Source organism: Spermophilus citellus (assembly GCF_964194105.1).
Source record: "Spermophilus citellus genome assembly, chromosome: 1".
In the NCBI taxonomy this organism is placed as follows: Eukaryota; Metazoa; Chordata; class Mammalia; order Rodentia; family Sciuridae; genus Spermophilus; species Spermophilus citellus.
In genome coordinates this window covers 183,602,547-183,617,183 of record NC_138182.1, presented here as the reverse complement: position 1 = coordinate 183,617,183, position 14,637 = coordinate 183,602,547, and the positions used below count along the sequence as shown (strand labels likewise).

At 37.6% G+C, this 14,637-nt stretch overlaps 1 protein-coding gene across 1 annotated transcript in view; it reads right to left on the bottom strand.

Annotated features, from left to right (window-relative positions):
• JAKMIP2 (janus kinase and microtubule interacting protein 2) overlaps positions 1 to 14,637 on the bottom strand; it is a 157,624-nt gene that overhangs the window by 45,945 nt on the left and 97,042 nt on the right. Inside the window, exons 3-5 of the mRNA XM_081305331.1 lie at positions 8,698 to 9,195; positions 4,789 to 4,998; positions 2,833 to 2,931 (exon numbers count right to left, since the gene is read on the bottom strand). Of these exons, the coding sequence (XP_081161457.1) occupies positions 2,833 to 2,931; positions 4,789 to 4,998; positions 8,698 to 9,195 (807 nt within the window). The remainder of the gene's footprint in view (positions 1 to 2,832; positions 2,932 to 4,788; positions 4,999 to 8,697; positions 9,196 to 14,637) is intronic.

The following is a 14,637-nucleotide window of genomic DNA, read 5'->3' as shown; positions in this document are numbered from 1 at the left end:
CACCAAGTAATGCAAGCACGTTCTGAATCCAAGCTTGCTCGTCTCCAAAAGTTCATCCATTGCCTCAGAGATTTTGCTGAGATCTCTTGATTCGTACTAAAGCTATTTATTTTTAAAGAAGAGATATATTGAACAAAAACTGTATTGATGTTTGTGTTAAGAATACAATTTTCACCAAGTCTTGGCAAAGTATGATTTTATTGTTATCCATGCATAACCAAAAGTGACTCTCATTTTCCCAGTTCTAAGGCAGGGGGTTTTCTACCTCAGCACCTTTGACATTGTTGGAGAAAGGTTTTTGTTGTAGAAGTTGTTCTATGTTCTATGCTATGCTTAGCAGCATTTCTTGCTCTCTGCCTATTAGATGTCAGTAACACCCTGCCATTTGTGACAACCAAATGTAAATGCTGCTCAAACTGCTTCTGAAATTTAGAACCACTGACCTAAACTTTTGAATGTTGTCTTGAGGTAAATGTAAATGGTCCCCATTTTACTCTCAAAACTCTCCTGTTTGGAGATGTATTTTATGACCAGTCTACTTATATATTATGGGTTTCCATGTTAAGTTTCCCATGATCAGTATATTCTTTTCATAGTAGTGATTCTGAACATGAAAAGTTATTAGGGAAGGAGTGACCAACACAAGGAAAGGGAAGGGTTATCAGAAACATCTAAGAAGATTTTTTAAAGTTACTCCTGCCATTGAGAGTCTGTGGTTTTGGGAGGTGCTGAGGTAGGGGACTTGGCTATCTATGAATATTTGAAAATGTTGCCTTGGAGATTCTTAAACAGCACCTTTCCTACTTCATTCTAATCTCCATTTGAAAACTTCCATTTTATAAGGAAGTCCAGATATGTATTGATTTCCATAAATAACCTGACATAATTCTCAGTTCTTGAGCTTCAGTGCCTGAATCATTAGTACTAAATATTGAAAACACATACGGACAAATAAATTCTTCTATTAGGTTCATTATTTTGATCTTTATCTCTTTTCTGGAGGCCAATGACATGAGTTTTAAATATCTAAGTTTACTTACTTTTACTATTCACAGAAAACATACAAAGAGAGAGAAATCTGTATAATTCTAACAACACATAGACCAATAATCAGTTCTATGGTGCCCCCACAAAATGTTCCTTTTAAAAAAATATATCTTAAATGTAACAACAAAAGATTGAAAGTAAAGTATACACATATGTGTTTGTGCGTATATTTATGTATATACACTTATAGATTCATGCAAACACTAAAAGAAAAAATGTGATTCAGTTAAATTAACAATAGATTTTAAGTCAAGTCCTAGAGAAAAGAAAGTATTTCATAACGATAAAAGGGTAGTACGCCAAAACATGCAATGACTTCTAATTTATATGCATCTAGTAATATAACTTCAGATATATGTAAAGCAAATTGATAGAGTGAAGCAGATAGATAAAACTTTTGGGAAAGCAGGCAGGCAAAAATATCAGCAAGGCTACCAAAAATTTTAAATAGACTTCACAAACTTGAATCAAACTATAACTAATAATTATAGAGTATATCTTCTTTGCATGTGAACATGAAACATTTCTAAAATTGACCATATGCTCAGTCCACAAAGCCAATCTCTACAAATTCCAAAAGAAGCCTTCCAAGGGAGAAATCTATAAACAAAGGATAACTAAAAAATCTCCAAATTTTTGGAAATTAAGCCATATACTTCTAGTAGCCATGGAGCAAAGAAGAAATCACACGTGATTAGAAAAGATTTTGAGTAAAATAGCAGTGCATTACGACACTTCAACACTTGGGAGATGAGGCTAAAAATCAGACTTGGAAGAACAATTATAGCCTAAAATGCATGTATTTTTTAAAACATGAAAGGCTGAAAATAACTCCTCTATAGGAACAACTCCATTAAAAATGTAAATAGTAAGCCACAGAGCAGGATATTTTAAATGCAATATCCCACAAATGATGTTTTCTCATCATTTTAGCCTTAATATTAATAAGAAAATTAAGGCAGTATGATAGAAACTGAGCAAAAGGCTAAGGGCAAAACCTGGAGGGAACCCAAAAGACTGGGAGATGTTTGCAAGGTTACCCAACCTCATTGATAATGATAAAAGTAAAAATTAAAATAAAAATACAGATACACCTCATGGGCACTGAAATGGCTAAAATTAACAATTATCTTTGCATTTTTGCACGTATGTGGAGAAACCGCAACTCCCGTACATTGTGGATGGAGATGTAAAGAGTTAAAACAACTTTAGGAAACTGCAATTACCGCTGAGGCTGCCTATATGCTACTCTAGGATACTCTAGTAGTAATGGACACGTTTTTCACCATGTAACAGCACCACTCTTAACAGCTTAAAAGTATTGTGGAACAAGGCAAAAATAGCCCTTAACCATAGAATGAATAAGTATCTTATGATATTTTAATTGAATAATATAGTGTAAAGAAAGTGTCCTCCGTAGCAATGATGAATCTCACAAACATAAAGCTGAGCAAAAGAAGTCAGACACAAAGAGTAAAAATTGTATGATTCCTTTTATAAATAAATAAATAAATAAATAAATAAATGGTGATGTCTATGGGAATAGAAGGCAAAAACGGTGGTCATCTTTAGAAGGATGACAAATGGGAGGGGTCCCAAGAAAGAGAGGATTTGAGAGCTGGTAATCTACTCATTCATCTTGGTGGTGGTTAGGTAGATTGGGTGTGCCACTTTGCAAGTATTTATTGAACTGTACCTTTGTTATATGCTCACTTTTTTATTATGTTACATTGCTAAAACATAATACCTATTTCCAAGATATAGGGCTTAACCGAGTATACTCACCAATTCATTTCGTTCATCTCCAAGCAAAGTGTTCCTATCTTCTAATTTTCTTATAGTGGCGTTTAACTCTGCTATTCTCTTTTGATTTCTTCGTAAATCCTATACATGAAAAATTAAAATGGGTATTTCATCTTTAATACTTTTCACAAAGTTTTGGAATGCATTTATTAAAGTAATAGGCTGACTTCTCCTTATCTACTTTATGATAAGGAGACATCAAAATTTCTCTTGTTCAGAGAAGAGTAAATATTTACCCTTTTCTAACTCCCAGTATTCACCACTTGGGATGAAGATCAAGCTAGGTGGAAATGGTAAATGAATTCTACATGGCAGATACTCAGGGGTCCAGAATCAAGGCAGGGGCAATGGCAGAGTTTTGGATCAATGTATCAGAGCTCTGTGCTGTGAGACCAAGGTCATGTGGTGATTACATGAGGTTCAAGGAGCATCCCTCATGTCATGGCTGCACATGGCTTTCTACTACGAATTAGACAGCCATCCTGCTCTTACACTTCGCCACAGAGAGGACACATTAGGAGGTAGGTATGGGCTTTGTAAATTCCTTCATACTCCTGGAGAAAAAGATCAGACTGAAGAAAGGTACCTTTCCTTTAGGTATAAAAGGTAGTAGTTTATAGGGTAGTCTACACTAAAATATTTTGTCCAGTGTGACTGGCTTTTCCATAGGCAGAATTGCTATGAATCACCTTACACAGCAGTCATGACTTAATTCTGTACTAGAGCCCATAGGCTGTCATTATCATTATCATATTCTGGCAATTCTAATATCATTTAGGAGTGCTGTTGACAGAACAGTTTCACAACCAATATACCCCTAGATTTACAATATCCTAGGGGATTCAGCAGGACAGGTAAACTTCATGGAAGCATAACTTGTTCAAGGTCTTATGACTTATGTCTGCAGATTAATAGCAAATTTGTATTGGATGTTAACTGCATGCCAGATACTGTGTTCAACATTTCATACACCATTTCTTCTGATCCTTTGAACTGCCTTGTGGGATACCAGTATAGCCTCTACTTTATCAATGAGGAGATTCTGTACAGTGAAGTGGTTTGCCTAAGGTTATTCTGTTAATGTCAGATCCAGAATTTGAACCAAGGAGTCTGATTCTAGGGCTCATTCTCTGACAATTATGCTACAGTGTAGGTAAGTGTCAGTGATAGAACTAAAACATACATCTGCTACATCCTAGATGGGTATGCTTTCTACCACCTACTAGGCTATATATATATATATATATATATATATATATATATATATATATATATCCTGAAAACCAATTCATTAATTATTCATTACTTTGTTCTAAGTAGTACTTTGGAACTCATCTCTATTCCTAAATAATACATTTTGATCTTTTTAGCAGCTAAATAATTTGAAAGGTAACAGCCAACTACATACAAGCTGACTTCTCTTGCAGTACTTCCAAACATAATTTCTTATATAAAATGATGAAAATCCAGGTAAATAAATGGCAAATTCAATCATACTAGAAGCTTTCACACAATGATTATAAATGGTTTAGTCTTTTTACAGATATGCGTTTTGACCTTTGTAGATTATAACTGTCTTTACCAATTTCTAACCCAACCGTTCACACAAGGGAAAATTACCAGTCTTGGCAAGAGGCAAAATATTTTCATTTAATTTATGATTCTTATAATCGACTTAAGTTTGCACAGGCATTGTTTGGCTAGAAGCAGTCTATGAAGAGATCTATAATTCTCATGTGATCTGCTAATGCAGTGCAGACCACTTTGTTGTCTATGAATTTAGAAAACCTTGTTCCCAAGATATTAGCTGGTATTATAGTAGGAGATCAAATTGATTTCTGGGCAGTAAACAGGAAAAGAGCTTAAGTGAAAGGTAAAACTTGGGGGCTAAATAAAAGATGACTCCTGAGTTCCCAACCCCAACTTGAGTGGACTTACAGGACTGCTGCAGTGTTCGGAGCCATCTCCTGCCCTTCCTGGGATTTCCCGTTTGGGACTGCTCATGTTGCACTCAGCTTCCTTAACCAGAAAGAGCTGTTCATCCAAGGCCTCCTTCTGCAGTTGGAGTTTCTGTACATAGCCTGTCTGGGTCTCCAGTTCCTTTTCCAGAGAAAAGATGATCCTGTCCTTGGCTTTGATTTCATCCATCTGAATGAAATGAGACCCAGGACATTTTAACAATGCTGTAAAGAAATGCATTTTTCAATGGTAGGAGTTTAACTTATTTCTTCTGATTGATTCAGGGGGAAAAATGAATATGACAAGTGTATTGAACACATTAATATGATGGGGCAACAATGTGTAATAAAGGGTCATCCTAGTTTAATTAGGTGGCAAGGAGAGCAGTTTTTCCTTTCTAGTATATTCTGCACAGATGTTCTCATTCAATGTATTGTTTGAAATGGTCTGGGTTGGTTAGATATGGAAAAGAAAGGCTAACTTGAAAATGGGTCATTTGTGTTAATAAAGACGAATACTGAATATTCTACTACAATGTTTCCCAGGCAATTTTTATGTTGCCTTCTCTTCAGGGGAATGCACATTTGAGTTCAATCCAAATAGCAAATATCAGCTGGTCATTTATAACTGCAGACTTCTCATTGGCCTATATATCTTTCAAGACTAAGATGTTTGCATTTGGTTGGCCACTTTGAAGGAGGGTCCTCTCAATGGTTCATGTTATATGGTTCTTTCCAATTCCCATCCATATTTCGGAGCAGGCTGTATTTTGCAAACATTTTGCCATTATTGTCAGAAAATCATGGTTGGGACTAGAACTGGGATGGAAAATACCTGCTAATAGTCACTATTTCTCCTCCTGCATCTGTGGGACATATTTATTGATCTCAATACTCATTTGTGCTAGGCTTGGGTATGGCCTCAGAAGTATTTCTCAACTAAAGGGTACACACATTCAATAACAATTGACCAGACTTCCATTGGACTGAAATCTTTTTGCTATCCCTGGATGAGAGCTAACGAAATAAGTGTTGGCAAACAATTTTTGAAGAGACAATAGCTATTGGTGAAAACTTTCTCTCTGTTTTATTACATTATATGTAAATATTTGAAATATAACTGGGAAAAGATTTAAACATCATTCTGTTTTTCTCTTCCTAAAATGTAACCTTATATTTAACAAATCACTTTCTTTTTATGCTCTTTTGACCAGAGGAAAAAAAAGAAAAGCATTTGGGATAGATATTGTTAGACATAGTAAAGTATTTTCCACACAGAAATGTCAGTAAACTATTGCTTCTAAGTCACATGTTTTAGGTCTATTTTGGGAGGATGGGGGGCTAAGGTATGTAGGATCTACAACATCATCTGATAACATGGTAAGTAATCAGGTACTCCTCTGATAAAAAGAGAAAATATTAGTTTTTATTGTCTTGCACCGGACTATCGGCCCCAGTTTTATTTTTAACTCACGCAGTCATTCGTCAAGGTCACCACGGGTAATGTTCTTCATGGTTAAAACACAGTTGCAGATGGGTGTCTTCTGAATTCCTACACACCCTGCCTAACCCAGCTTGCTGGGGGAATCATCCCATCAGTGCCAAAATAGTCACTACCATCATCGCAGCTGAGATTTACTGATCTTTTACCATATTTGAAGCACAATAGTCAAAACATTATAATCCTATCCAGTAGGTTTTGTTATTACCCCTTTACAGGTGATGGATTGAGAACCTGAAAGGTGAAATCTTGGTTATAGGCAGCTAGCTAGGAAGTAGGGAAGCATGGTTTTCAATTCAGTCTTCTGATTCTAGAGCCCATTCTGTCAGGCCCTAGACTCTATGGCCCCAAGACTGGCCAAATTCTCAAAGTGGTTCTCCGTAGCTGGCACTGAGGAGGCTCTCCATTACTGTGGTGGTGGGAATGGACTCTGATCTCCAAATACTGAAAATAAAGCCAAGCTCTAGCTCTCAGATAAAAAGGGGTATGCACCAAATTCTTAGATAAGTTTTTCTAGACAGAACAGCTTCCATTTCTGGCCCTTCCAGTTCCAAAAATGGAGCTGGGTGTGGGTAGGGATAGGTACGAAGAAGAAAGAAATGAAGACGAATGCATGTGTATTATTAAAGGTTTCCTTTGGTATTTTGTTTGCACTCAGTTTTTGGACCACTCTTCAGGTGATCTAAATTTTACATTGTTATTAAGGGGGATTTCATGTCTACTTCAGCAGTACCTTAGTAAGGAAGCCATGGAAGAAATTTATGGCCAGGCACAGGGGCACACACCTGTAATCCCAGCTACTTGGGAGGATGAGATAAGAGGATCTCAAATTCAAGGCCAGCCCAGGCAACTAAGCAAGACCCCATCTCAAAAATAAAAAATAAGAAAGGGCTGTGGATGTAGCTGTGGATGTAAGAATCTATCACCACACTGATTCTTAGTATCAACATAAATTAAATAAATAAACAGATAAATAAATAATCACAGATAAACAAACACATGTACTTGTACATTTTATATTGAAACCCATTAACAAAAATATTTACTGCAGAGCTTTCTTTTTCATTTACCTATGTTCCAACTCCAGCTTTCACAGTTTTGATTCTTTATTCATCAGCCATTGTCACTTGCAAAACCAAAGACAGGGCAGGGACCAATATTTCTGCACTGTGTTTGGTTTTCATTGTCAAACCTTGGCGTAGAATGAATTGCAGATATAAAGATTCAGAAGGTGTGGCAACAGGAATAGTTTACAGTCATACTATATTACATTACAAAGAAAATCACACATTTAGCTATTTAAAAATGTTCTATGGTAACCACTATTACCTTAAAATTTAAATACTAGGTATATCCAAAGAACATAATTAGAATTCTTAGAAAACAATTGCTTAGAATTGGCAGACGCAGGAAGGAAAATATAGTTATTTTTTATTCTAAGAAAATACTATTTTTAGAGAAGCATAAAGTACATTCTAATAGGTGATAGTTAATTTAATAAGATTAACTAAGATACAACTAATACTAAACATCTAAGTGTAGATGAACATAAATGCTGTTTCTAAAATAACTAAAATGGCCAATGTAGGGCATTTTAGCTTTTAGATGATGGTTACATTTGTATTTTTTAAAATTTATTTATTTATTTATTTTTAGTATGGTGAAAGATCTATGTGCTTTGGGGTTATACAAGGTAAAATGAAAGATCCAAACTGCAGGGGCTGAGATAAATCTTGAATATTGCAAATAGCCAACTAGCTACTTAGGAATAACATCCAAGTAAGAAATTATAATGACTCTTATTTTGAATGACCCCTGTTTATTTTGAGAAAAGATCAATTTTCAAAATAATTAAAGCTTTTATAGCTCTGTCTCTTGCTTTCAGACATGGTTCATGGAAAAAAAGATTGGTGAATCACTTAGGATGTTCTCAGTGGCTACCATTTGCAGACATCTTGAAAAATTACAGAACCATCTCCTGTGCCCTGTAAAAATCCCAGTGAGGTTTTATAAATGCAAAGTCCATAAAAAAAATTGGAAGAGTTCATAATTTAGAATATTTTTACAGATGTCAATCAAAGAAAGCCATGGTCATGGAACAGATACTCTCTAAAAATGTAGGACTAGGAAGAGCCAATTAATAAGAGAAGGGTGATTCCAAATTCTCTTACGTTTTATAATTTCTTTTGGGCCTGGGCACATCCATCTGTTTATCTCGCTCCCTGAATACCTGTTGACCTATCTTGCATTTTGAATATCGCACTGGACAATAATTAGGCATTGTATACCATCCACTGACCAGGAAACACCTGAAAAAACAAGTCCCACGGAGCTCTGAGCCTAGAAAGAGAAGGTTTCTGCACCGCATGGTCTGATGGGATTACTAACCAGCCTCCGAATATCCCGCTCCGACTCCCACTTGATCTTGGAGATGGCTTCTTGGTGGGACTGATGCTCACTCCTGAGGTCCCCAGCCTTGATTTTATCCGCTTGGATCATATTGCTCAGAGCCTCGTCCACCTGCTTCTTAGCCGTTTTCAGGTCCGCAATTTCCTGTAAGAGCTTAAGGCGCTCTGCATCAAACAGTTTCCGGGCCTCCTCCCGGGCCTCAATAGTGAGCGCTGTCCTTACTTTGTCACTGCTGCCATCCCGGAGAGCACACAGAGCCGACTTGAGCCTCTGGATCTCTCCATCCCGCACCTTCACTGTCCTTGACATTTCTTGCTCGTGTTGCTTGATGAGATTCTCCCTCACGGCCTGCAGCTCCTTCATCTTCTCCTCATGGAGCTTGGCTTTGAGTTCTGTTACCAGGACTGTGTGCTTGCGCTGCTCCAGCTCACGAATCCTCTTTGCTTCTTGGGTCTTCTCTCTTTCAAGCTTTGATACCTAAAGGCAGAGAGGCAAAAGGATGAAAAGCAATAAGCCTCAAAGAAAAGGTGTGCTCCCAGGAAGGATTTATAGTTTATGCCGCTGTGATCACTTAATTCCTCATCTCTTTTCATATTCCAGGCCACCATGTGCTTAGAGGGGAGAGAATCAGGAGCCTTAGAGGTAGGAATGCAGTGTGTAAAAGGAGGAAATACCCAAGACGGTTTTGGGGACTTTGTTCAGACAAATATTTGAAGTTCTGCAGCCCGCACTATCCAACGTGTCACCTGCAGACAAGAAGGAAGGTATCATCCAGAAGCTGGCAGGAAACACAGAATCCTGGGCTCCATCCTAGACCTATGAATTAGAATGTGCAGTTTAATAAATTCTCAGGCAATTGGAATATACATTAAAATTAGGAAGTATTGCTCTAATGGGGTTCCCCTGAAAGGAGAAGAGTTTAATACAGAGCAGCTGGAGACCTTTTTAGACTCTACAACCCTCCTTGGATCCAGACTGTCATCTCCAGTTAGCTCATAGATTGATATTGTGATTAGGCTAATACATTGGTGACTAAGATGATATTATAAAATGTTCTCTTTCCTCCTTTTTGGGTGGAACAGAATATGCTACTGCTAACGGAGAAGGTGAAAAATAGTTGATAATGGCTTTAACCTTACCTGTCTTAGTTCAGCGACCTAGCTCCTTTCCTAAGCTCTGTGCACATGCACATATGGAAACACAAGCCAACCAACAAACTAACAAAATGAAAACACTGCAGTTTGTAGAGTCCTCTCTCTGTCTCAGCATTCAGGCACACTACATCCACTTGTGGAGAAGGATGTCTCTTTACATCGTTCTCCACAATTAGTCGAAACCCTGTCCTGTGCTGTCCCCAAATCAACAGACCAGGTAGCTTGAAATATTCCTTCAAACCATCTTGCCGCCTAAGAATTCTGGCTAAGATAATGTTCTGTGTTTTGTTACATTTCCAGTAATGATGGAGGACTCCTAGTAGATGAGCAATGGCACTCGCTGCCTTAATTTGGCTGAGTAAGTCTCTGATTGAGGACGTCAGGATGGGGCTTGGCATTAGTAGCTCGAAAAAGCCTCTCAGTGACCCTGTTTTGTGTCCTCCTTCCCTGACTTCATCTCTGCGGCCTGCCTCTGTCTTCTCCATCTCTATCACCACATGCACACACCCACCCACCCACCCACACGCTTAGAATAACTTGGAAGAGAAGAAAATCCCAGGCGTATTACCTAGCTGAGTGATATTGAGTCTCTGCCATTTGTCAAACTGTAAGATCTCACAAAATAGTTGGAAGCCTTTCTGACTATAATATTTTTGTAAGATTCAAAGTCTATTTAAATCATGGTAATTATTAAGTATCTGAGATTTTACTTACCTCAATAGCTTACCTACCTTTATCTATAAGAGTATATTCTAGGTCCACATAGCATTTTATGAATGTTTCATTTTTAAAGGCACAGTGATTATTCTCAGGATGGTTATTCTGAAAGAGCTTGGAACCCAAGGGGACTTGGTGAAATAAGTAGTCAGGCATCTTTAACTCACCTTCATCCTACTCTGCTCCAGCTCAGGTCTAAGGCCCCTTCCTAGATGCCTGTTCTCTTGAATGCTCTACAGCTGGTTGTCCAGGGTGGTGGCCATTAGATGCACTGAGCACTTGGAATGCTGCAAGTTTGAGTTGAGATTTGCCCTGATATACTCAGGATTTTGAAGACTTATGGTAAGGTAAGGAATGTGAAATTTCTTGTTAATCATTTTTATAGTAATTATAAGTTAAAAATGCGATATTTCGAATACAGTGAATGGAAGAACATATCTTCCAGACGAGGATGGGCCAAATAATAGCCATGGTCCAATCCATCCTGCTTCCTGCTTTTATGAATAAAGTTTTATTGGAACACAGCATGTCCATGCATTTACATATTGCGTAAGGCTGCTTTTATTGTACAGTTTAGTTGAGCAATTTTACAGATACTCTGTGTCTAAACTCTAAAATATTTACTACGTTTCCCCTTACAGGAAAATTTTGCTGATTCCTATTCTAGAAAACACATCTTTATAGAGAAAGGGCCTTGTTTTTAATAGACACAGAAACTCAGTTTTTCTTCCATATAAGACATTGGAAAGATACTTTAGCTCAAGTGATGAAAACTTAGTTCTCTCCAATTTCAGCAGTATGTATTTATGTTAGGCGTTTGGCACAGTGTCACAACCACAAGAGCTATCAGGTAATAAGTTACAATGGGAAGTTCTAACAATTCTTCCTAGAACAATGAAAAACTGTAGTAAAAATGGAAAAAGGATAAGAAATTCTGGATCTACATTTCCCTTTTTCCATCTGCTATCTCTAAGAAACTTACTTGGAAAATTCCTGAAATGGTTGTTTCTAGGGTTAAATTTGAAAACACATGGGAAAAAAACTTGTCCTGTAAAGTACTATGACATATAAGGTAATATTATCATTAGCTATGATAGAAGACACCCCATCTAAAGTTATTTATAATTTAATTATAAATAAATATAATTAATTAATTATTATTAATTCTCTTCAGGTATATGAGACAGTGTCTCCCTGTGATTTTGTCATTTCTTTCAAATTATAAACATTAACCTTTTATTTGTGTAGATAGGAGGTGAGATGAACAAAAAGAAAAATGTGAAAATACAGATGCGGGGAAAATACATTCCAACCTGAAGTCAAAACCAAATATAAAAAAAGCACTGCCCTTCCTGCCTATCAATTAAAATAATCCATAAAATCAAAGAAAGTTCAAAGGAATACAGTAACATTTAACATTTTTTATGTCCACTTATTTTAGTTGTCAGGGAACCAGCCCTTGGCCAAGCTGTTTCACCTGTCAGCCTCAGTTTCTCATCTGTAAATTAATGTTGGTGATATCATTCTCAGGTGGTTGTGGTGGGGACTGAGTTAAACAATATATCAAAAATCCTTTGGAAAGCCTGCAGCATATAGGAGATGCATTACCATTAATATATGGTAAATACTATAGTACTAATTTTGATAAATACTGTTGCATATAATAATATACTATCATACAATGTTATATTAATACTACCAACAAAAAATAAGGACCTATATTATTGTGATAAGACTGACATTACTATATAATGTTATTAAGACCATAAATGTTTTCCGAAAAGAAAGAGAAGTTCACGGGTGAAACTGGGTTTCCTCTGTACTGAGTTTGCTGGCACTGGTGGTATGGAATCTTAGCTTGGAAGACACCTGGAAGAGGTGTAGGCACAAGTAGTGGGGTGGAGGTGGGCCAGGGCAAGGTTGGAGGGAGCTGTGAACAGGTCATTGAAGGATGAGTTTTCACATCCCTTCCACCCTGGAGTCCTATGGGGAAAAATGATCATTAGGAAACATTAATCCTACTAGGGAAAGGTTAAACGATGACAGAAGGAAGAGAATTCATGGCTACCTTACACAGGCTGCATGTTGTATTTTTATCTTCTGTCCTCATTCTAGTCTGGCCTTTGAAAAACGCCGTTGTAAATTCTGCTGAGGTAAAGATGGTGATGGTGTGAACTTTAATGTGATCATAGAACTAGGATTAACAGCTGGATCCCAGTCAAAGGGAAGGGAAGGGCCAAGAGGTTATCAAAGCAGAACAAGCTTACAGAGGCTTCCACTTGGGTTATCTGCATTGGATGTTCCTGGAATGCTAAACTCTCAGTAAGCTGGTGAGGATTTGCTTTCTTTTTCTTTTTTTCCTCCTTCCTTTTATTTTTTTTTAAACTTATTGGTGCATTATATTTATACATAACTGTGGTATTCATTGTGTATGTAACATAATTAATACATGCATATAAAACACACTTTGATCAATCTCATCCCCTAGTACCTTGCCTTTTCTTTCCCTCCTCCCTCTCCTGATCCAGTTGGTTCTACTCTACTGATCTCTCTTTTATTATTATTAGTACTATTATTATTATTATTTTGTTAGTGATTATAATTATATATGTGTATGTGTGTGTATATATGTATGTATGTGTGTGTATTATACTTCCCCATGCCCGCTCCTCCTTCCCTCTCCATCTGCTTCCTCCACTCTATTGGTCTCCCTTCTATTTTCATAAGATCCCCCTTCCCCCAGCCCTAACTTTCACATAAGAGAAAACATTTGTCTTTTGATGTTCTGAGTTGAGCTTGTTTTACATAGCATGATAATCTCCAGTTTCATTTGTTTACCAGCAAATGACATGATATCATTCTTTGTGGCTGATAAAACTTCATTGTGTGTATACACCACATTTTCCTTATCTATTCATCTCTTGATGGGCACCTAGGCTGGTTCCATAACTTGGCTAAATGAACTGTGTTGCTATAAACATTGGTATGCATGCATCACTATAGTGTGCTGGTTTTAGTTCCTTTGTATAAATAACAAGGAGTGGGATAGCTGGGTCTTATGATGATTCCATTCCTAGTCTTTTGAGGACTCTGTGCTGTTTTCCAAAGTGGTTGTGCTAATTTGCAGTCACACCAACAATGTGTAAGTGTACCTTTTCCCCATATCCTCACTAGTGGGAACTTTCCATCTGGAGATGTGGAGAAGGGAAAAGCTACCACTACAGGAAGTTTGCTTATAAGAAGCTTTACAACTTGAGGAAGTACAAATGATTAATATTTTTTTAATTTCTTGCTTTGAGTTATCTTGAAAACAGTGGTAAAGGTGCAGATTGAAATAAATATCCAACCCCCAATTTGAGCCTTGAACCTGAAGGGTCTGAGCACTTGAGGAGAGAGAAATCTTTCTGAGAGTGCCCTGGGGACAATGGCACATAGTGGAGTTAGATGCTCAGCATTCCCCAGATCTCTTTTGCTTACAGAAGGGAATTCCCATTTTAGCTTCTCAGTTGCTGTGTCACTGGGAGTGAATGAGTTAAACGATTTGAAACTGGTTTTCTTCCTCAGTGAAATCAGAATATTAGTCACGCCCAGCCATTGTCCCAGGCTTGCTCTGAGGAGGTGAAAGCTCTTTGCAGTCTGAAGGGCTAGTCAGGTGCAGACTACTCATTCCTGTCTGGAGCCAATTCCTCCCAGATCCTGCCACCTGGCCTGCTGTTCTGCTGCCTCTACCCTTGAATCCTTTTCTCTGCTTCTGCCCCTTCATCCCCCCCTGTCACGTGCTCACACTGCTCACTACAGTTGTATTGTCTTAGAAGGAGAGGACAAGCCACAGGGAGTCTAGTGGATGAACTTCTTATCTCATTGCCATCCCTGGTGTGTTCATGCACACTGAACAGCGGACCCAGCCTCACGGTATCCAGAGAAAAGACAGAGGAAAATATTATAGTTTACTGGCTCAGGGAAAAGATGGACCTTGGTGGAAATCCTTTCCCCAACCAAGCCTGAGGCTTCCCACCTAAATAAGCATTATAACAGTGCTTTTGCGACA